The sequence below is a fragment of the Cervus elaphus genome, chromosome 16, assembly GCF_910594005.1.
Source record: "Cervus elaphus chromosome 16, mCerEla1.1, whole genome shotgun sequence".
Lineage (NCBI taxonomy): Eukaryota > Metazoa > Chordata > Mammalia > Artiodactyla > Cervidae > Cervus > Cervus elaphus.
Window position 1 is genome coordinate 30,321,789 of NC_057830.1, and position 23,772 is coordinate 30,345,560.

General features: G+C 45.6%; 1 protein-coding gene across 6 annotated transcripts in view; it reads right to left on the reverse strand.

Annotated features, from left to right (window-relative positions):
- Positions 1 to 23,277, reverse strand: part of DAPK1 (death associated protein kinase 1) — a 205,739-nt gene extending 182,462 nt beyond the window's left edge. Inside the window, exons 1-2 of one of the 6 annotated variants that reach the window (XM_043927569.1) lie at positions 23,260 to 23,277; positions 21,960 to 22,129 (exon numbers count right to left, since the gene is read on the reverse strand). In XM_043927569.1, the coding sequence (XP_043783504.1) occupies positions 21,960 to 22,021 (62 nt within the window). In that variant the 5' untranslated portion in view covers positions 22,022 to 22,129; positions 23,260 to 23,277. The other 5 variants (XM_043927564.1, XM_043927567.1, XM_043927566.1 and 2 more) reach the window with 5 other exon arrangements.
- Between the last annotated feature and the right edge of the window lie 495 nt (positions 23,278 to 23,772).

The following is a 23,772-nucleotide window of genomic DNA, read 5'->3' on the forward strand; positions in this document are numbered from 1 at the left end:
GCTCCTCTGTCCATGGGATTTTGCAGGCAAGAATACTGCAGCGGATTGCCATTTCCTTCTCCAGGGGATCTTCCCAACCCAGGGATGGAACCTGTGTCTCCTGCATTAGAAGGTGGATTCTTTATCACTGAGCCACCTGGAAAGCCCAGAGAGGCAGAGAGTTGCCCCAAAATGAAACACCCCATCCATGAAGTATGCAGACCCCAGCTCTCCTCACTGGAGTGTGCAGAGCATGTAGCCAGCTACTAGCCTTTGCTTTCACGGAATGTTTGTGGAATTCTATTTCCATCAGCTAAGTAAGTACAGAGGACTAATGTCACCTTTGACCCTCCACCCTTCAGGCATCCACGTTCATAGCCTGCCTGAGACCAGTGTGTTCTGTTCAGGGGGTTCTTCTCATCCCCTCCTCCTTGGCCCCACTGCCAAGAGTCTTTCCTGTTCTAATGGGAAGAAATCCTGTCAAACTAGCCTCCAACTGTCTTTGAAGCAGAAATCAGCATATGGAGATGGTTTAGTCTGGGTTCTGAGTTTTCAGAGAAATGCTTTTTATAACATTTCTAATTGGCCTCAACATCAAAGAAGGCATGTCACCCACAAGAGCAAGCAGCAGAGAACAATTAAGGATGGCTGAAGGGTGAGAAGTCAGCCAGATTTGGGCAGATAGACCACCACCACTATCACCTTAAAGGACCATCCACTGCACAATTTCACAAGGGTGCCTTGGAAGATGCTGCTCAAAAAGCTTTGCCTTTGAAAAGGATACCAAACATACTAGGTTAGTACCATAACAATTCTCTAAAAGCTTCCCACCCATAGTAAATGGAGTCAAAGTGCTAATATTAGAAAAACTCAGGTGTCCCTCAGATGGCAAATGGATACACTGTGGTGTATTCATATGGTAAGACACTATTCAGCAATAAAAAGGAATGAACTAAGATATCAACAACGTGAATGTATGTCAAATGCATTATGCTAGCCAGACTTAAAAGGTATATATGCTATGATTCTATTTCTATACCATTCTTGAAAAGGAGAGTCTAGAGGAACAGAAAACTGATAGTGTCAGATGCTGGGGATAGGGGGAGTGTCAACTATAAGGGGCACAAGGAAATTTGGGAGGGATTACAAAACTACTGTATCTCTCAATTGCAGCAGTGGCTACATGACAATATGGATTTGTTAAAACTCATAGTTTGAAAAAAAAAAACAACTCATAGTTTGTACATATATTGTACAATATAAAATACAATATTACTGCCCACCACCTATATCTGAAAAAAAAGGCCAACAAAAAAATCTAGTAGTAACCAGGAAAAAGTGCAAAACCCAATAAAGAACTTAAATATTTGCTGTTTCTAGGTAAGTTCCATTTTAATATTTAAAAACAAATTTACATCTCTCTGTACATTGGTGGCTCACTTGACTGGCCATGCCCTTCAGAACAACTGACTTCTCACCCCTGGTAGGAGCAACAGGGGCAGGCAATTAAGTTCCTCAAACATTCAAGCATTCACTACATGCCAAGCCTAGAGAGAGGAGCTGGGCAAAGGAGAGATGTCCCAGACCAGGCCTTGGAGAGCTCACTGGGGGAAGGGATGAAAGGAAAACACAGGAGGACATGGGCCAGAAGCCCCCAGTGTGGATGCGGCTGCTCTGGCCAAAGAAATACCACAGGGGTTTTTTCGGAGGTTCATATTGCGTCATTCATTTATTCAACTCATTTTTGAGCTGCACGCAATGAAAAACAGAGATGGAGAAAGTCCTGGAACTCACCCTCATTCAGAGAAAAGACATATCCTTCCACCCCAGTTGCTCCTACTGGGCCACCCACAGACTTCCATGGGATAAGATGGGGCCCTGGGGAGACTGCAGGGCACACCATTCAAACGGTCGGATGTGAATGTCCATGGCTGGGGTCCTCTGGAATACTGTGGGGAGGTGGTTCCGGCAGGGAACCCACCCCAGCTCCACCCGCAGGCTTCTGAGAAAGAAGACACGCGTTCAAGAGGCCAGGTCTGCGCTTTCCAGCTTTGCTCCCCACCTCACCAACCCTGCAGAAAAGATGTATGTGCTGCCTGCAGCCTGAGACAACCAGCCTCGGGACTCCGGTGCCCTCAGGCCATGCCCAGCTACCCTGAGAGTGAGGGAACCAATGACCCACGGCCCAGCCCACCTGGAACATGAAGGGTGCTCCTTGACCCTCTGCTCAAGGAGCATGGGAGGACAGATCCAGAAGCGTATTTGCCAGTGGGTCTGGAGACCTGGGAAACTGAGTTCTTACGTGATGGTACCTCTTGCCTACTTAGTACCTTCAAGAGAATTAGAAACAGGTGCCCCTCTTCCAGGAAGATGCCACTGAGCATCAGCAGGACGTCAGCCCTGACTTCACTGCTCCCTAGCCTGCTGCAGAGCCTCTGGCAGGACACAAACTGTCCTTGCAGGAACGCCTCACCTAGGAGGCAGTTCTGTCCTGTGTGCTGTACGTAACCTACCTACCTGTCATCAGGGAGATTCTCTTTCAGCAAATTCCAAGTACTGACCAGCAAGCATGTCTGTGATTTTTTTTGAGGCTAGCAAACATACTTACCTAAGAGCTTGTACTTCCTAGAATGTGACTTCATCAGTCTAGGTCAGGCTTAATTTCCGAAGCCTCCCCCGCCCCAACTCACATGGACTGCTCCCCTATAGCTAGGGGCATCCAGCTAGTCCTCAAACCATGTTTGATGACCCAGTGGCAATCAAGGAGCTCACTATCAGGAATAAGTATGCTTGGAGCCACAGTTCACACTTTATACCCAAAGGAATTCCAAATGGATCACAGAATTTAAACCTAAGTAATAAGACTTCCCTGGTGGTGCAGTGGGTAAGAATCCACCTGCCAATGCAGAGGACATGGGTTTGATCCCTGGTCTGGGACGATCCCATGTGTCGCAGCACTACGAAGCTTGTGCACCTACTGGGTCCAAGCTCTAGAGCCCAGGAGCTACAACTACTGAGCCCAAGTACTGCACTACTGAAGCCCACACACCCTAGAGCCCAGAGGCCACATCTACTGAGTCCGCGGGCTGCAGATACTAAAACCCATGTACCTAGAGCCTGTGCTCTGCAGTAAGAGAAGACACCGCAATCAGAAGTCTGTGCACTGCAACTAGAGAGTAGCCCCTGCTCACCACGACTAGAGAAAGCCCATGTAAAGCAGCGAAGACCCAGCACAGCCAAAAATAATAAATAAATTAATTAAATAAGTAATATACCATAAAAAGTACTAGAAGAAATGATAGAAAATATTTTTAATAAACTCAAAGTGAGCAGAGACTTTCTAAATGTGATATAAAATCTAAAAAAGATGAAAAACTGTTGATAAATGCAACTACTTTAAAAAAATAGAATGATGAAAATGTTCTGGAGCTAGATTGTGGTGTATAACCAATGTGAATGTACTTAATAGCATTAAACTGTACACTTAAAAATGGTATGCTTTATTTTATGTATATTTTACCATAATACAGAAAAACATACATACATGGGGAAGAGACCAGAAACAAAGTCAAAAGACAAAGGACAACCTAAGAAAAGAATTGCAAATCATGCAACAGACATAAAGCAATTTTTAATATATAAAGAGTTCCTACAAATTAAGAGGTCTACAATGCTATTGAAAAATGAGCAAATACTATGAACTGAAAGTTCACAACAAAGACAAATTCTTCTTAAACACATGAAGAGATGCTTATACTCATTCATATTCAAATATTAATGACAGAATCCCCTGGTGGTCCAGTGGTTAGGACTTGGCACTTTCACTTCAGTGGCCTGGGTTCAGTCTCTGGTTGGGGAACTAAGATACTGCAAGCCACGTGGCAGAGCCAAAAAAAAAAAAAAATTAATGAAACCACACCTATCAAAGTAGCAAGTACCCAAAAGTTCCAGAAAAGGGGGGAGAAATTGGCTCTCCCAATTGTCCTGGGTTGCACTATGCCGTGTTTAGTCACTCAGTCATGTCCGGCTCAGGGACCCCATGGACTATAGCCCACCAGGCTCCTCTGTCCATGGGATTTTCCAGGCAAGAATATTGGAGTGGGTAGTCTTTTCCTTCTCCAGGGGCTCTTCTCAACCCAGGGATTGAACCCAGGTCTCCTGCATTGCGGGCTGATTCTTTATCAGCTGAACCACAAGGGAAGCCCGTACCGGGTGGTAAACTGGCTTATTTTCTATGAAGAGCAACCTGGAGGATATCTATCAGAATGACAAATGCTCATACCCTCTGACCCAGCTATTTCACTTCTGGGAATTTATCCTACAGATAATTTCAACCTTTTATGCAAAAGTTTTCATTACAGAATTATTTGTCATGAAAAATTGGAAATGAACTCTAAAAGTTCATAGATAGGGAGAGAGTTAAATAAATTATGGTAAACCCATAGAATAGAGTCATTTCTGTTTGTGCAGTAATGGGCTGATTTTCAAAATATATTGTCAGGTGAAAAAAAACCAAGTGTAGAACAATGCATATAACATGATCCCATCTTCGTAAACACATGAAAATATGTAAAAAGTTTTTTGACTGAAATATGCACAGGCTCCACCTGGAAGGATCCCCAAGTAGCTGAGGAACTGGTGGCTGGAAGATGGAAGGAGGGACATGATTCTCTCTGCACATCCTCTTTGACATCTGTGTCATGTGACAGGTATGACCTGTTCCATTTCAGGCGATGTGATCTCTCTCCTGTTCCCATCACTGCCTACCCACACTGAGGACTGATGACTAAGGAAGTCTCCCCACTGATACACAAGAAGACCGGGCAGAGAAACGTCAGGCCTGATAAAGCTGGAAGAAAGGGACACAGGAGATGCTGTCCTCTCTCCTCTTCCTTCTGTCACTGCCCGAGTGCTAACATCCCACCAGAAGGCAGGACTCTGGCAGCCAGCTCTGACGGTGGAGACAGTCTCTGCTGTCTCTTCTTTCCGGAGCTTCCTCACTGCCCACCAATGACCTTGTCCTCATGGGGTACAAACTGGAGTCCCACGAACTGGCTCGAGGTACCAGCTTTGAATTCTCATTCATCCCTGTGAACAACACGTCCTCCAAGCACACATTTGGCACCATCCTTGGGAATGGGCTCAACAGTGAGTGAGACAGGCAAGCACTTGCCTTTTCAGACCTTAACAAGGGAACTGGGAAGTGCTTTAGATGACCAGTGCTACTCACACGAGCCCACTGCTCATTTTGTAGGAATTTTGTGGACTGCTGGTTAAACACAGCCTCTGTTAAAGAATACAGAATCCAACAATGTACCAATCCCAGCAATGACACCAAGAGCTGAAAACACAGCACTACCATAATCAGCAGTGCTGAAGGTGAAAGCGGGTTCAATTTACTGAATGTGATCTGTACAAGGGTAAGAAATAGTCTAACAGTAGATCACATGTCAGATTCGGGGCAATCAAGTTATCAGGAAAAGAATTAGCAGATGGACAAGAACTAGCACTTGTCAAAACAACATCAAGCATAGGTTTGTCAAAAATTAACAAATGCATTCTGGCTATATACTGGCTATATGGAATTTATAATAATAAACATGGACATTTTGTATTATTTGTCAATTGTTACATATTCTTTACATCAGTAAGATTTACAATAAATGTTATATATATATATATATATCTCCATGTGTATATTATATATATGTATATATATATATGTATATAAGTATATACACATACACATATTTCAATTCACTGTGAACTGACCTATGCTACCTTGAGCCTAACTTCTCTAAACTCTAGTTTCCCAATCTGAAAAAGAAACAAACAAAAAAAAACCCTCTTTCCACCTACCTTCAAGGGTCAAAAAAGAAACTCTAAGTTATAAAGTTGAACCCTAATTGTTTCCAACATCCTGATTTTTCCCATCTCACGGTGGCTGATTTTTAAATATATACTCCCCACAACTGTCCCCTTGTCTTTGGCTTTCGAGCAGCTGTCTTCTTGCCTGTAACCTCTTTTTTATCACAGGAAGAAATGCTACCTGAGAAACAAAAGCTTCTCTGCCCTGGAAACTGCTCTGGTTCCAGGTGTCCCTGTCCTCCAGAGCAGGGGTCCCCCATGCTGGCAGTCCCCTCTCTTGCTCCCTGAGTGAGGAGGCTAATTGACACCTTGTCATAAGGCTGGCAACGTGCCCAAATCCTCCGCAGCAGAAACCCATTTTCTCATCAATCCGTTTACACGATTCCACCGGAGCCCTCCACTTCTCTCTGGGTGCAACTCCAAGCGCTTCCTGGAGAACTAATTATAAACCATAATTAAATACTATCTTTTCAGAACACATGATACACCTTTCTACTTGCACTCGAATCAATTAAAATGTGGTGAGGAAGAAGTCAATTCTATATTCAGACCTCCTTTTTCCTTTTTGAAGTCCCAGTTTTCCAGCATCGTAAAAAAACAGAGCAAACTTGACGGGACTGACAGCAGGGAGACTGCCAATTGCAGAGAGGTTTAACACCAAGTCCCATGGGTTTTCACTTTTAAATTACAAATATTCTAGGGCAAACAGTTCTGCCGTAGAGGCTCCATTCAGAGACTCAGCGCACACGTGGGCTGCTTTCTCTAAGGGCCACACAAGCTGTGATGTGGGCACATTAGTATCTGGTGCCTATCACCTCTGATACCTACTTTCCCTTCGGTAACTGATATGGGTCAACCACAGCTTACTCCCACTAGGCTCCACCATGCTTTAAAATTAAAAAAAAAAGACAATGAGAATAGGTAACAAGGTAAAGGAAAAAAAAAAAGCACCACCAGATTTGGAGGAAATTATCAGGATGCCATGATGGAAAGGACATAGCCATTTGGTCCATTCCCTACTCTCCAGCGAGCTACTGACACTGGGACCCACTCTGTACCTTTAAGGGGCTGATGTTACCCAGGGCTATTCCAAGGATGAAAACATACTATGCTCCTTAAGGAAGTTTTTAGTGATGACTTCAGTTCAGCTCAGTTCAGTCGCTCAGTCATGTCCGACTCTTTGCGACCCCGTGAACTGCAGCACGCCAGGCCTCCCTGACTTAGCCACCTTTAAAACTCATAGGAGCTACGGTACAGTCCTGCATTTCAGAATTCTGTTGATTATGGCCAATGAAGGGAACTGATCACCAAACAACAGGTACTTCTGGAATACTTTCTCTGCACAAGATACTGGGAACAAAAGAACTATGACAACTTAAGTGGCTTACAATACAGGGAAGATACACACACCGAAGAGAGCCTCTTGATGAAAGTGAAAGAGGAGAGTGAAAAAGTTGGCTTAAAACTCAACATTCAGAAAACTAAGATCATGGCATCTGTTCCCATTACTTCATGGCAAATAGATGGGGAAACAGTGGAAACAGTGACAGAACTTTTTTGAGGGGGCTCCAAAATCACTGCAGATGTTAACTGCAGCCATGGAATTAAAAGATGCTTGCTCCTTGGAAGAAATGTTATGACCAACCTAGACGGCATATTAAAAAGCAGAGGCATTACTTTGCCAACAAAGGTCTGTCTAGGCTATGGTTTTTCCAGTGGTCATGTATGGACATGAGAGTTGGACTATAAAGAAAGCTGAGCACCGAAGAATTGATGCTTTTGAACTGTGGTGTTGGAAAAGACTCTTGAGAGTACCTTGGACTGCAGGGAGATCCAACCTGTCCATCCTAAAGGAGATCAGTCCTGGGTGTTCATTGAAAGGACTGATGCTGAAGCTGAAACTCCAACTGGCCACCTGATGGGAAGAGCTGACTTATTTGAAAAGACCCTGATGCTGGGATAGATTGAGGGCAGAAGGAGAAGGGGACGACAGAGGATGAGATGGTTGGACGGCATCCCCGACTCAATGGACATAAGTCTGAGTAAACTCCGGGAGTTGGTGATGGACATGGAGGCCTGGCGTGCTGCAGTCCACGGGGTTGCAAAGAGTTGGACACGACTGAGCGACTGAACTGAACGGAAGTGAACACACACAGAGGGACAGCCAGCAATGCAACATGGAGGGTCCAAATGCTGGATGACTGTGCCAAAGAGGAAGTATCCAAGTGTTTGCAAGAGGAAGGAACACTTTGCAAGGGCATGGTCAAGAGTGACTTCCTGGGACAAATGGAATGGAGACCCAGTATTCAGAGTAGAGAGGTGGGTCCTGCATGCTGACAGTACAGATTCTGAGCACCTGCACCAACAGAGGGGAACAGTTTCCATGACAAACCCACTGTTATTTCACAGCTATAATTAGTGGACGTCCCTCTCCTCCATCCGTCCATACAGCTAGCTGCCCCCAAATCTGTTCTTCATTCTTCTCTGCCCAGCCAGAGGCTGCCCCACATCCTGGCCCACCCTGGCTCCCTGCAGGAGGTCAACAGGAAGAACAGGTGTTCTTCCCCGGCATGGCATGTGCTAATGGCCCTCCTTGGTCGCTCCAGCTCAGCCCTAGGTGAAGTATCATCTTCCCAGAGAGTGTGTACTTGGCCATTCTTCACTGTGACCATCAAGAGTGGGCTCACTTCCCACCAGTCCCCTGACTGACCCATTTCCCTTCCCCACCATGTCCTCCCAATCAGCCCGGGTCCTTTCACATCCTCCACTACTGACAAGCTCCTTGGGTAAACTCCACATAAATGCCCCGTCCCCCAGGGAGCTGGGAGAGGGCAGAAAGCATTCTTCACACCTCTTGCCACATCCTAAGACCCAACCTTTCATCTTCAAAAGCCCCCTGCCAGAAGGAGGAGATATGGGAGGCAATAACTAACCTCTGTGGGTTTCCCACAGTCTCACAGCATGTTATGCTATCCAGTCTGTTGCAGAGGCTGGAACCACACTGCAGGCTTAAGAGAATGTAAAGTGATTAAAAAGCAAGAAGTTAAAAAAAAATAAAAAATAAAAAGCAAGGAGTTGGGAAGATCCCCTGGAGAAGAATACCCAATCCATATTCTTGGCTGGAGAATTCCATGGACAGAGGAGCATGGCGGGCTATAGTCCATGAGTCACAAGGAGTCGGACACGACTGAGCAACTAACACACTTTTCTCTAGCTCTAACTAAAAATCAGAGATCAGTATTAAATAGAAAACCACATAGCTATTCAGGTTAAAAACAGAGTCAGGGAGACAGTAGCAGAAGGCCACCCTTGGGAGAGAGCAGAGTGGACCAAGAAAGAGCAGGCCATGATGGGGACCCGGCTGAGCCATGACTCAGAGCAGCCTGCTCAGCAGGGAGTGGCAAGGCAGAAACTTCCATGTGGGCCATGGGTGGCTGTCACACTGGGTGAGCAACACCATGGAGTCTCTCCAGGTCTTACTCACTGTCTGTGTGCCACCCTATAATACTGGGACACAACAGATCTGCCCACCGCAGGGACAACATAAAGACCAGACCACAACAACACCTGCCCCAGAATTCTGGCTCACACCATCGGTAGCCTGCCCCCTTCCTTCCCCAGCTCTGGACACCCAAGGCCAATACCTACTTTCAGGGGCAGTTTCTTGACTCACTGGGTGCAGGATCCTCCTTGCCTACCACCTGTTCCAACCCCTAGGTCCATTTGTTAACACTTCCCTGTTTTGATCCTATAGCCCAGTGATTCTCAGTGGGCTGGGGTGGGGGTTAGGGTGAAAGGTTACTAGTATCCAGAGGGCAGAAGCCAGGGATGCTGGCTTCCCACAACCACAAAGAATCATCTCGACTAAAATGTCACAAGTACTGAGGTTGAAAACTTCCAATTTAAAGGAAGGAAACATGTATTGAACCTGTCATATGCTAGGCATTGCTCTGAATGTTTTAAAGTTCTTTGAACTTCCCCCTTCCATGACAGTGGCAGAGGAACAGGCCATAAACTAAGCCCATCACCCAATTTCCAGTCATCACTTAGCAATCTGGGGTGTCCAAAAGTTGCCTCCACTATTTTAAACACATTATCCAAAGCCAATGTCTTTCTGTACCTCAGTTTTCTCATCTGTAAAATGTGGGTTACAAAACTTACCTCCAGTCACTGGTCTAGAATGGGTTCCCAGTAAATCTTAGTCTCCTAGTCTCTTCCTTCATGTCTGAGTTCCAATTTTTTTCAGGGAATAAACAAGTAGACACACACATACATACACACACACATATCCACTCGGGCACCTACCTGCTTATGTTTTTAGTCCCCACAAAATCTGAATGAATGAGTGAATAAACAAATGAACCCTCAAAGTCAGAATGGTGTCTCTTTGCTGGAACTCCAGAAACAGTTTTTCCATACTTGGTTTCTCTCACTTCTTCTTTAGGTTTTCTATAATCATTGGTTATGTAAAGTCTGTCTGCCCCACTTGGAACTCGTTGAGATAAAAGGTTCTGCCCACTACCCCAGTGTCCTACCACTGAGACATCCATCAACCCTGGATGAATGAATACGTGATGGGCGGATATCACAGCTCACGCGACAACTTTTGTTTAACAGGCCATTTATGTTGCCTATTTATAGTTAACATTGCCACTCCCTGATATTTCACCTGAACTCACCTGATAAGCCCAATTTCCAGGCATTCTTCTTTAAAAATTTGTGAGCAACTAATGTTACTGTTACAAACTACAGATATCTCTACACAAGGGGCCGTAAGAATAAGGAAGCATCCATTTAGAGTGGCCTCTTGTGAGGCCGCCATGTTCCTTGAACAAATGGGCCCCGAGTCCAGTGAACAAGGATGCACTCAAACGCGTAAGTGGGCATTCACTCCCAGCAGCTGGCAGAGCCTCACCATTAAGTAAATCCTAACAATTCAGCCTTTCAGCCACCAACCTAATAGGCTTTTCTTGGCACAGGAAACTCTGGCTTGGCCAAACACTCATTTTCACATCTTAAATCAGTACGTGTCAGAACTGAGCGGAGGCTCAGACCTGCCGTACGTCTTGCCTTCTGCAGCAAGTTCATCGTGGAATGGAACTCACACACTCATTCAGACTCCTTCCCCCATAAAGATCTGTAATAAAAATCAATGATTTGTTCGTCGGATCAAATTCCTAGTCTCTTATTCAGCTGCTTAAGACAGTTTTTTCCATTTAGAAAGCAGCTAGAAAAATGAAATTGACTTTTCAGGAAGCTACAGTACACCCCATTAAAACATGAATTTGTGTGCTGGCATACCTCAGGTTCTTAATAATGCCAGGATGACCGGGCCCCTGAGCATTTCTGAGCAGTCCTCCCTCAGCTGTGCAGCTTTTAGCTGTTCTGGCTTCCCCGAAAGCATGTCTTCCCATCTTGATATGAGCTCCTCCCTCCCTCTTCCCAGAGACTCTGGGTGCCCTTTGGCAATGGCATCCCATAAACCCCGTCTCTAGCAGCCCACTCTCAAATGCATGGCTAAATTCCTGGATAACTTGTTTCTCAGGAGTTCTGAGAATCACTGACCACACCAGAGGGCAGACCAGAGAGGGAGCCCGGCACATAAACTGAGTCCTGGGTCTGAGCCAGCTGAAACAGACAGCCAAGACGGGGCTCACAAACGACATCAAACTTGGTAGAATGAGCCCACCCTGTGGGCTGAGCCAAAGACAGCAGACAGAGGAGAAGAGAAGGCGGGAGGATGGAATTGAGGAGAGGTGGGAAGTAACCCCCACCCTGCCCCGAGGCGGCCAGGCCAGAACCTGGGTGAGGAGATGAGGAACTAACAGAAAAGGCAGGCCCCTGAGACCCAGAAGCATCTGAGATCTAGAAGTCTCTCCTACCCTGTCTTAGTAAACAGCCACCCCTTCTTCAGTGCTTTCTATGTCCCTGCTACTGGGTCAAGCACCTCACACACATCACATATGTCTTCACAACTACCTTCTGAGGCAGGTATGATTGTTATACCAGTTTCACAGATGAGAAAACTGAGTCTCACAGACATCAGTTGCCTTCCCCAAGGTAACAGCTAGTGCTTTGTTGAGTCAGGGATGTGGGTCAAAAGCTCTGATCTATATTATCATTTCTGGATATGTACCTTCATAGCTTCCCTGGTCGTTCAGAAAGTAAAGAATCTACTGCAATGCGGGAGACCCAGGTTCAATCCCTGGGTTGGGAAGATCCGGCCTGCAGTATTCTTGCCTGGATAATTCCATGGACAGAGGAACCTGGCGGGCTACAGTCCACAGGATCGCAAAGGGTTGGACACAACCGAGAGACTAACACTTTCGAGGCAGATAAACAAGGCCTCCTGTGCAGATAGCTGAATCCCACCCAATGTAAGACACACAAAAAGTCAATTTGTGAAATGCACCATTCATAGGGAGAGCCAAGAATCACAGGGACAAGCCAAGTATAAAAAAATACCAGCTGCCCAGTTATTTCGGAGAAGGCAATGGCACCCCACTCCAGTACTCTTGCCTGGAAAATCCCATGGATGGAGGAGCCTGGTGGGCTGTGGTCCATGGGGTCGCTAAAAGTCGGACACGACTGAGCGACTTCACTTTCACTTTTCACTTTCATGCATTGGGGAAGGAAATGGCAACCCACTCCAGTGTTCTTGCCTGGAGAATCCCAGGGACGGGGGAGCCTGGTGGGCTGCCGTCTATGGGATCGCACAGAGTCGGATACGACTGAAGTGACTTAGCAGCAGCAGCAGCAGCCCAGTTATTTACCACAAATTAAGGATACAGAAGATAAGAAAGAGAACCTGCAGGACAAGCCTGGACAGGCTCCACAGAAGACTGCAGGCCGCCACCGGCCAGCTCACTCTGCATTTGCTTTTTAGTTCTCCAGGTTAAAACTTCTCTCTAAAGCAGACAATTTTTTTTTTAATTAAAAAAAAACATGTTTTCATTGCCTGCCTAGCTTGGGCCAGAGTGGAGGTGGCTCAGGGTTGGTGGGCAAGGGCCCTGGCCTTCACGGGCCTGCATCCTCCACCGGGCAGGCTGGGTGCACGCTCCGGTCAGTCAGGACCCAGCCTGCCGCAGGGCTGTGGGCAGAAGGCAGACTGCGCAATGACTGTGAGCCCCTCCCCATGGGCGCCTGGGTTCTAGACGAAATTAAAGGGGACATTGGGCCTTTTGGAAGGAGCTCTGGAGACTCAAGAATGTTGGGAGTGTGGACCCAGTAGGACTCTGGATCCTGCTCCACCGTTTCTCCAGTGGGTGCAAAATTTTAAAAAAACCAACATTTTTTTTGTTTTAATTATATGCCTCAAAGAATGTTGCTTCTGAAGATAAGGCCTACAAAGGATGGTCCACCTTAACTGGTACCATTCATAAAATTGGATGTACTCATTCAGTGCCCCAAGCATGTTTAGCAAAACCAAGGGACCTGATGCTTCTATACCGCAGCCAGGCTTCCCTTGCCTGTCCCCAACTGCATTTGCCAAGCTTGCCTATCTCTCTGTGTCAGGGAAGGGGTGGGGAGGAGAGCAAGATGATAAAGCTTCATCCTGGAAAATATTCCACTTGTTCAAATTCACTTTCTCTGCCAAACAATTGAATCAGCTGCCTGAAGCTGGTGAGGAGGCACATCTGACAAGTGTCCAAACTTTGCAGTTCGAAAAGGGTCATTGTAACTGTCTTCCCTCTATTCCAAAGGCAGTGTGAATTACATGGCAAAGAAGTGCCTAGAACAGGGTCTCAAGCACTCTTTTTATAGATTTTTCACCAAATGGGATGACACGTGAGGACTCCACTCTGATTGTACAATGTGGAAAAAGAGACATTAGGAGGAAAACAAGAGCAGAGTTGCCTTAGGTCAGGCAGGCCTTGTCCTGAGCACATGAAGCCACCACAATTATGGTCTGAAAAGAGGTGTGAGCTGGCCAGGGAAGGGGAAGGAAATAAACCTATTGTTATCCAAAGAAAGAGGAGCTCCTGAGGACATTTTGGTGGAAATTTCTGGCACTACAAACAGCAGTTTACATGCTGATTCTCAACATCAAGTGGCAAAAACAACATTTAGAAAGACAACTTTCTATATCCATATCTAAGGTGTATAGCAGAAACCCTGGCAGGCCCTGGTTTCAGATAACTGACTTAGGTAGCAGCAAAACAGTATTTTTAAGATAACAAATAACTTATTAATGTTTTTTTGACTTACCAAATTTCTAAGGACAGTTCCTCTGGGTATCAGGTGCAATTCAGCATTTGCAGCTTCAGCAGTTAGCTGTGAAAAGTGTATTCTCTACTATCCATATACCTACAGGGCCAATTGCTTTGTTTTTTTCAAGGGAAGCAGTCTATTATATAATATTAGATTCAAAAGGTTGCAGCTTTTCAACACTCTTTCAGAGACACATATTTCTGCTGCTTACCCATAAACCACAGATGGCAAAAAAAAAAAAAAAAAAAAAAAATTAGCTTTAGAGGAGGCAAAACAATTTAGAAAAACTTCTCAAAGTGGGGTGGAAACATCAGAGCAGAATCAGCACTAACTACTGATCTCTTCTCCCCCAAGCCACTCCTTCCACGTGCCAATGTATCCCTGTCACGATTCTGTCCCATCACCTGAGCTGAGTCTTATCTACCCTCCCACATATATAGCCTAGTCTAAGACAGCAGTATGAGTTGCTAGGCAGACACCCAGACAGGCAGTTCAGAGGGAAATCTGACCCTCTTCATGATGGGACCAAAAAAGGTACTGATTACCTCACCTATGGAAAATTCTCCACTGGGAGGTGGACAAGAACATGTGGACTGAAGTAAGGTCTCAAAAATCCTGACAATTTTTACAAGTTAAAAAGGGAAGGGGTGCATGGTTCTGAAGGAAGAAAACAATGAGCGATGGAAAAATGGAAATGAGCTCATTACTTATAAGTGAAAATTTACTATATCAACTGTCCTGAGATATTTAAAAACCACTCCCACTCATCACATGATATCTGAGTAGGAATAATCAAAACAGTTTTGACTGAAAATGTGTCCTGCAAGAGTCCACACACAGAGCCAAGTTTTCCAGCTGAAAACCATCAGGCTTGTGAATATCAGCACCATCAACACAAACTTTTCAAACACCAGAGATCAGCAGTTCACAGCATTCATTTGTTCAAACATTATGTTCTTCCTCCAAAGTTGAAGGTGTTTTTAAAGGGGAAAAAAACCAACTTTCTCCCCACCTCCTTCCCCTCCTGATGTCTCTGAACCTAACATTATATTACTGAATAAAATTTCTCAAGCTCACAATTGAATAGGTAGGACACAAGGGAAAGACTCAGGGTCATTTCTCAGAGGTGAGCAACATTATACTTAAATGATCACACTGTGGTCTGTAAGCCACACGAGCTCCTAACGTCACCTCCAAAAGACAGGAGTGATAAACAAGAGTCACTAAGGATCACACCTGTCAGCTATCACAAGAGATTAGTTACCAGCACATGACTGGTTTTGTTTTGTTTTGAACTAGGATTGAAAATGAGACCAATGATTTTAGGTTATGGGTTTGGGCAAGCTCCGGGAGTTGGTGATGGACAGGGAAGCCTGGCGTGCTGCAGTCCATGGGGTTGCAAAGAGTCAGACACGAAGAGCAACTGAACTGAACTGAACATCAAACCTAGAACGGGGATATGGCACTTTCTGTTTTACCTAAGAAATATGTACTAGTTAGTCAGTTATTTTTAAACCTATTTTTGTTAGATGATGTAGAAAAACCAAAGATCAATCACTTTTTCCTCTACTCTCTCCTAACTGTATATTTTAAAGAATTCATTTAAAATATTAACAAAGTAATAACTTATTTATTATAAAAAATTATACTACCATATAATCTCCTGCAAGGCTGAGGGATGATGCATTCTGTTGTGATAACTTACAACAAACCAAAGCAAAACAATTAGGTGTCACTTTCCACATAAAGATTTAAACAATCATACCCCAACCTTAAACCAGACAGACTAGTGATGCTTAATGAAATGAGAAGCTGTCACTTATAGGGTGGCCTGTTAGGTAGAGCCACAACTCTCACATATTCCAAGACTCAAAGGTTAAATAATAATGAAAGTGTTCTGTGAACTTTCTGAAAAGCTAAATTATTAACTTTGAGACTTGGGTAAAACTAAAGCAGGTTATAGCGCCATTCATAACTATGGGGCACAAGCCATTTGGAAAAGGCAAGAATGTCGCGTGTGCTGTCAAGCGCCCATGAGTGTTCTGAAATCCAAGGGTCAACCTCGGCATGGGGTAAAAATGAAAACCCACCATGAAATGGTTACTGGTTACTCCTGACCATCCTGTCCAAGCAGGTATGAAGACAGATGGGCATTAGATGGCTACCTAAACCACTTCTCTTAAATATCAACATTTCCTGGCTTCCAAAAAAAAAGAAAATCGCCAAATCCTAAGTAGTGTGAAGAATATAATGAAAACAGTCCTGTTCAGGAGTCTAGGTCCATATCTTGCTACCTACCAACCAACTACCTCAAGAAAGCTACTGGACCTAATGTCTGATGGGATGAAACAAGAAGAAAGGATTCACTGACCGCTCAGCTTCTTCTAAGGTCTAAGTGTCCAAGGGTCTTGGGCTGCCCTTCACCAACAAAAGCTCCTCCCCTCCCCTCTACCGGTAGGAAGCTTTCTTTGTCTCCTGATCAAAAATAAGTTTTTACACTAAAATCATGCTTTATTTCATGCATATGAAATGCAAGATTAGGTTAGGTTAGGTACACAAAGAAACTGACTAGAATTAAAGGTGAAAGTTCATAACACATTCCCTGGCAGGGTGTCCCAGAGGTCAGACAACACAATCTTGACCTTGAGGTTCACCTCTCATCCCCCTACCACAGCATCTCTGAAGCTGCTCCCCTCCACCCCTCTCCTCAATGTACACACACACACACTCACACTCCAATGCCTCACATACACACACACACAGACACAGACTCACACAACAATGCCTCAAGGAAATGCACTCTGCACTTCAGAGGTTACAGATTTGCTGGGAGACCAGAGGATATGTCTGACAATGGCACCTCTTCTGACATAACACCGTATTTGCAATTACTGCAATTAATCTGAGCATCCATCTCTGTAAGCTTATTGTGTTTTTCACGGCTTTACAGGGGTGAGCCAATGCTACGGGGCTTTTAGGTTCCTAAGCAGCTGGGTGAGACACAAGTCTAGAGTAAAGAGCACAGAGGGGCCAAGAAAGCTGCTTCAGTGTTCCCTGGCTTCTCCATCAATAAGCACCTCCATACCCTACATTCCTGGGGTATGCCCCACTAGGTTCCAGTGAGCTGAATTTCTGGGTCCCCCGGAGGTCCAGAGGCACATTCCGCATTCCCAGTGCTGGCAAGCAAGCATTCAGCCCAAATGTCACTCAGCACTGCCACCACGCCCTCCCTTCACATTCTAGAAGACTATTATTAGATCTCCCTGAAATGCACAGAATTTTTAAATCCCTGTTATCTCTAATAGGTATATTCAAACTTTATCTCTCTTTAAGCTTGGTTGCCTTTCCCATCAGAGCAAACATCTGAGGGGACAAGAAAGCAGAAAGGAAAAGAGAAAACTCACAATCAGCGAGGTGCTACAGGATGGTCTCACTAGTTAACCCCGTGAGCCTTTGAGCCCCACTTCCAAGAAGAAAACATGCTCGGAGGTCTCTCCTTCTTCCACCCTCACTCCCATCCCCATGAGATTGCCAGTATTCTTAAGACTGATTTCTGCAGTTCACAGTTAATCAACTGAAAGATGTACTCAGACTGTCAGGGTTTATTATCAGTACAGCTCCTTATGTTGATTAAAATGCCCATGGATTTTATGCCAAAATGAGAATGTTTTAACTTTGAATTATTATCTTCCAGTGACCATCCAAACAAATGTAGAATATGTAAGGCTCCATTGTGTTTTGTTTAAAACACATCTTGTGCTTAGAAATTTTGGCTGCTTTTGCACATTACTGTTCAGCCAGAGAATGCAAAGGCAAAAGCAGCTCTTATTTTGATGAGCTGCAGTCTTTAATATCCTAAGTTCATCCCCACCACTCATCACTTATTGAGGGTCATATGCATGTAAATATATATGGGTGTGTCCATGGTGCTTTAAGAATATTAATCCATTCATTCATTCAATCAGCAAGCATTTATTAAGCACCTAGTATCACACATCTAATTAGGCATAAGAGATAAAAAGTGATGAGAAAGTCCAAGGTCACAACCTTCTGACAAGTTGTGGGGAAAGCAGACAATCAAACCAGTAATGAGTATGCACTGTGGTAAATGCTATAATGAGGAAAAGAGGTTATTAAAAATAATATCTGGGGCAGTGACTATGTGTCCGATGTTTACAGCCACTGCCTCCAATTCTCACAACATCCTGCAAAGGTAGGTATCTTCCCACTTTCCAGTGTACCAGACTGTCCCATGCTAAACACTGCCTCTCCATCTGTGTCGGCATCCGCATCATCGTTTGTATCTCAAATCCCCATTCTGGTCTCAATATTGTACCTGCAAGCTTGCATTAACTTATTCAGGCATCGATCAAATTTTTGCCTGAAATTATAAAGCACATTGTACACCTTGGGGAGAAAAGAGACCAGAACACACTCTAAAGGAACTTTCAAGTCGGCTACATGGAGTAATACAAGAACATTAATAACACAAAGCAAAGATGGAGCATGGACCAGGCGGTCTGTGGTCACGATCAATGGAGTGCTTCAGACAAGCCATTTGGCTTCTGAAAGGGAGAAATCATTGTGGAGAGATTTATTTAGGAGGTAGGACCAAGGTCTTAAGATCACATAAGGTCAGAGAGTGGAAGAGAAACAAGGCCAGTCCTTAGCAAGGCAGTGTTCAGAGAGGTGCCCAGAAGGCTCACAGATTAGGCTGAACCAAAGCCAGGAGTGAAACTGGAGCCCGATGGTGGGGCGAGCCAGACTTCAGCTGCCCTAAGCGCCAGCTGATAAGAGATGCTAAGGCACCTGGGGCATTAAAATGACCCAGTGTAATAGCACATGCAGAAATCCACATTTGTAAGAACTCCTCCCAGAAACCACTACACATGATGGAAGCAGTTCTTCATTCCACCTCCTGGGATAGAGGCTGAGACCCAAAGGACCTCCTGGAGTCAACAGAGGTCACCAAACAATCCTCTGATGATGAAGTCCCTTTCACTGCAAGCACTTGTCTCCACTTGACTTCAAGGCCAAAGCTGTATTATTCAGAATCAGAGTAGAGAGGGTGAGGGCCGTCAGCAATGGGTCTTCCCCATGGCCCTTTTCCCACAGGCCCTTCCCCAAACTGGTAAATAGACACCTAAAAGAATATTGGGTTGCAAACCAAGTTATTAGCGTGCCTGGAATACTCACGTCTCAACCAAGTTCTGCCGATGATATCTTTGTTTGTTTAACTCCTGACTGCAGATAAAATACTTTGACATGTCTTAGATTACTTGATACTCACAACAGTCATGAAATAAGCACTAGGCCTCTAATTTTACAGATGAAGATCCTGAGGGTCGGGGAGGATAAGTGACCTATTCGAAGTTATAAAGCTACTGAGCTGTATAGCCAATTTTGGATCAGACTATCTGTCCAGTGGTCTGTCTGCTTTGTCACTACCACAAATGATCATAATACTTTATAAAGTTTTTTAGAGCTGACAAAGAGTTTTTATGGTAGTCCTGGCAGTATATACACTAATATACACAGAGACACACGCACTCTCGCCCTTGTACATACAAACTCTGTTTTCATAAAAGTAAAGTGACAATAGTAATAATCACAATACTATATTCTACTTGTTAAAAAACCCATCTTTCCTTCTCTAGCTGTGGACTTTTTTCAGCTCATTTATAAGTTGAGTAGCTATTATTTAGATTACTGCTAACGATACATGGGTGAAGTCTTAAATCCTAGATGTGGGCCTATTTGTAACTCACTCTTAGAACCACCTTGCTTTTGTGTTAAATATCTGCCCATTTCCATTTTCCACCACTAAGCTCTTGCCTCTACTCCCAATCTCCTCGCAGTGACACATGAAGCCGCATCTTTCCCAAATGTCCATCTTATGCCTGCATTTGTTTTCACGAAGTGGCAATTTCCCAGCAGACATAAAATTCACAGGACTTGAAAAAAAACTTCAAAAAAAAAAAAAACCAACTATTTACCACATTTTTAGACAAAAACAAAAGACCTATTAGACAGATGGGCACGTATCCTTTTTTTTTTTCAAAATCCCCAACCCCCAGTTTTTCAGAGCACTTCTTTGAAATTCACAGGTCACACAAATTAAAATTTTCAATAAACAATTTGTCAGTTAGTCTTGCACAGTGGGGAGAAAATTATACACAGAAATGTAGAATGAGCCAGAATCAAAGCCAACTGCTAGTGACAAACGAGCAAACCACTTCCCATAGCAGAGGCAGAGGGCCTGTCATCACACCCACGGAATAAAGGATCACAAGCTCCCCCACCAGCCACAGGGAGTCCTCATTTTTTTGTTTTTCCTTCTCATCACACATAATTCTATCAAAAGATCTTAATGAAAATAAGGTCAGCATATTTAATCTATAAAGCAGTCAACTCACCTACTTTTAACCATCTCTCTTTATGAGAGAATTTATATAATCAGGCCACACTACACAAACAGAATTTAAATATAGTTTTTCACCTTTCTCCCCTGCTCCCAAAGGAAAACTCCATGTACCACTCATCTTGCTAAAAGCCACAGGAATAAAGTGACTTAATTCTAGTTAAACCAAGTATTTCAACCACATACTCTTAAACCTTAACCTTAAACATATCCACAAAATGTGATTTTTGAGAGCTTTCCATCTTATTCATTCAGTAAATCTCCAGTATACAATAAAATTCCCCTAAGCACAAGCTCCCAGTGATGTTCTTAGTTCATACTAAAGGTATACAGAAATATTTTATACAATAACTTTAAAAACATTGCTTTTAGTCTGAACTATTACTTGAACTTGAAAAATATTTTAAACTCAACTTCAGTTCTCATAAAGTAATCTAGGGTGTGGGTGTTTTTGAATTTCCTTTTCATGGGGAAAAAGGAAGCACTGAATCAGACAACAGATGTATATGGAAAAACACATATTTTTATACACATATTAAATAAAGACATACTTTTTTGTTTGTTTAAAGATTCTTCTGTCTACTTGACTCACAATACAAATAAACCACAGTCAAATTCCTTAGGCAGAATTTAAATTAAGATGTGAAACCTGGGTTTTCTGCTGAAGTCAGACCAGAGCACAACCCACCTTGTCAAATCCCCAGTCAAGAGGAGACCCATTCAGCCCCTCCATGTCCCCAAAGAAACCGTTCTTTGTTCACCTGGAACTGAAAGGCTCCACTTTCAGAATCACAGCTCCTGCAGCAATGGAAGTATGCTCTGAATCCAGATAGCCATATTAGACTTGCCATCAGGGATTTGTTAAAAATTTAACATTGTGAATGAAAGCAAAGCAAAGCAACCACTGACACCAACTGGGTAATTAAACTGCTGGTTCAAGGAAGTTTCCAAATCTAAACCCAACATCAACATCTGGCAAGTCTTCATGTGTGACCTACCAATACTTGTGCGTGCATGTTACTCCGAAAATTCATAAAGAGGGAAAGTATTAAGCTTAAGCTTTTAAAAGCCTATTAATTGGTTTGTTCTCTCTATCTGAATCACACATAAGCAGCTAACTCCAGCTCCAACTACATATCAGCGTTTGCCTCATTGTCTCAGAAGGGCAAAAGCTGACAAGAGTTATTGAAGACAATTAAATCTGTTCTTGTCCAGGGGTCTCAATCAATACACTGCATCATAATCTAACACTGAAATTGCCTCTCCACCCCCCAACCCCTTGGATGAGGTAGTTTATTTCTGGTCCCTAGTCCTTGCTGGGTTAGTAACTCTTTTCTCTATAATTTGCACATCTCCTAGAAGGAAGAGGGAGACGTCTGAATTCAAACTGCATTTGTTTACCACCCACTACCCGCAATATTATGCATTCCCACCACCCAGAAGCTTGAGCTTTCAGCACCCCACCCCGCCTGCCCCGTACCTGCCAAGTTCCTCGCCGGTGTCGTAGTAATCATCCACGTTTTCCTGCCTGAACACGGTCATGATAAACTGTCACGCGTCACCAAAGCCCAGCGCACTTCAGCTCCGCTTCCCAAACCATCACCACCACTCCTGCGCCTCCGTGGGCCCCTCATGCATCAGTCAGCAGTCCTTTTAAAAAAAAAAAAAAAAAAGGCAATATAATAATAAAATGACAACCCCAAAAGGAAGTACCCTTCCCCTGGGCTAAGTCTAGCTCGCTGAAGACCACCTCTCCGGAGCTGCCCCACCCCGCCGGGTGGAGAGGAGCACTCTTTGTTAAACCCCAGCATCGGGATGCCCCCAGCCCAGCGTCGCTGGCGCACTCGTGTGGCCGGGCACCGCCGCACCCCAAGCTCTGGGTCTCCGAAAGCAACGCGCGGAGCACCGATCAGAACCCGCTCCGGAAGTCGCTGGCCTCCCCGCCTCCTCTTTCTATGCACACACGCCCACCCAGCTCCCCACCTCCAGGGGCGCCGCGGAAGAATGAAGCCCTCGCCCGGGCGGAAAGCGCCAGGCTGGAAGCATCCCTCTCCTGCCAGCAGCAGCCGCGCAGCCCCCGCGCCACCTCTCGGCGCCCGCAGCTCCCCGGCCGCCACGGCCACCTTCTCTCCTCCCTCGAGCCAAGCTGTCCCCAGAGGCACATTCCTGGCGACTCCCGCTCCGTTACCCAGCCGACCCGGCGTGCGGCCGCCCGGGGGAGCAAGGGAGGGAAGGGAGCGGCCGAGGGAGGCGCGGCCGCCGGCTCCCAGTCTCCGCGCCCCGAACACAAAGCGCCCGGCCCGCGCCACCTGTTCCCATCCGGGCGGCGGGGCTGGGGGCACCTCCCGGTGGCGATCCCACTTCTCCCGTCAGTCAAGTTTACCCTGCCTCGGCCTTCCCTGTTGTCTTGGGCGCTGCCTGGGCAAACCTCGTCGTGCCGCGGCCGCGAAAGCCAAAGCAGGCGGCGGGGCTCGGGAGGAGCTGAGAGTCGCGCGCGGCCACTCACCCGGGCGCCCGGGAGCTGCCCGGGTCCTTCCCGGGCGCTGTCGGAGGCCGACGGTAGGCGCCAGCGCCCGAGACGAGCTGGGCGGCGGCGGGAGTGCAAGGAGGCTGAGAGTGGGGGCGCGGATCCCGCGCGTCCTCCCGGCGTCGGCTCGGCCTGGCTCTCCCGCTCCAGCTCCGGAGCAGCCCCGCGGCTCCTCGCCGCCTTCCGGGCGGAGGGCGGCCGACAGGCGGCCAATAGGGACCCCGCGGGCGGGCTGGCGACACGGCCCACCCACCTCCGAGCTGCCCGGTCGGGCCGGCGCTGCAGCTGCTGCGCTGCGCTGGCTGCTCCTCCCCGCTCGGCTCTTGGGGCTCGCTGGCGCGCTCTACCGCGCACACCCCCACACCCACCCACTCACCCTACACCCGCGCAGAGAGCGGTCGCGCGCAACGTGGGTGCCCCACCTGTGACACGCGGCTACGCTGCCCTCTTCGGCTAGGATCCAGAGGAATGCGATTCCTTCCTCCTGTAAAGGTGTTTTGAGCCCTCGGCGTGGGCCAGGCACGGTGCTTGGCACCGGAAGATCACAACAGACCATAAGTTGTTTTAAAAAATCTCTGCCCTTCTGAAACTTAGATTTTGGCAGAGAAACTAGACAATAAGTATGTAAACAAATCAATGAGATCATTTTAGAAGGGGTGGGTTCTGTGGAGACAATACTGCAGGATAACACAATAAAGAATGACAGGACAGGAGTAGACCTCATTAGGAGTTTCTCTACGGGACAGGTGTTTCGAGCTAAGATCTG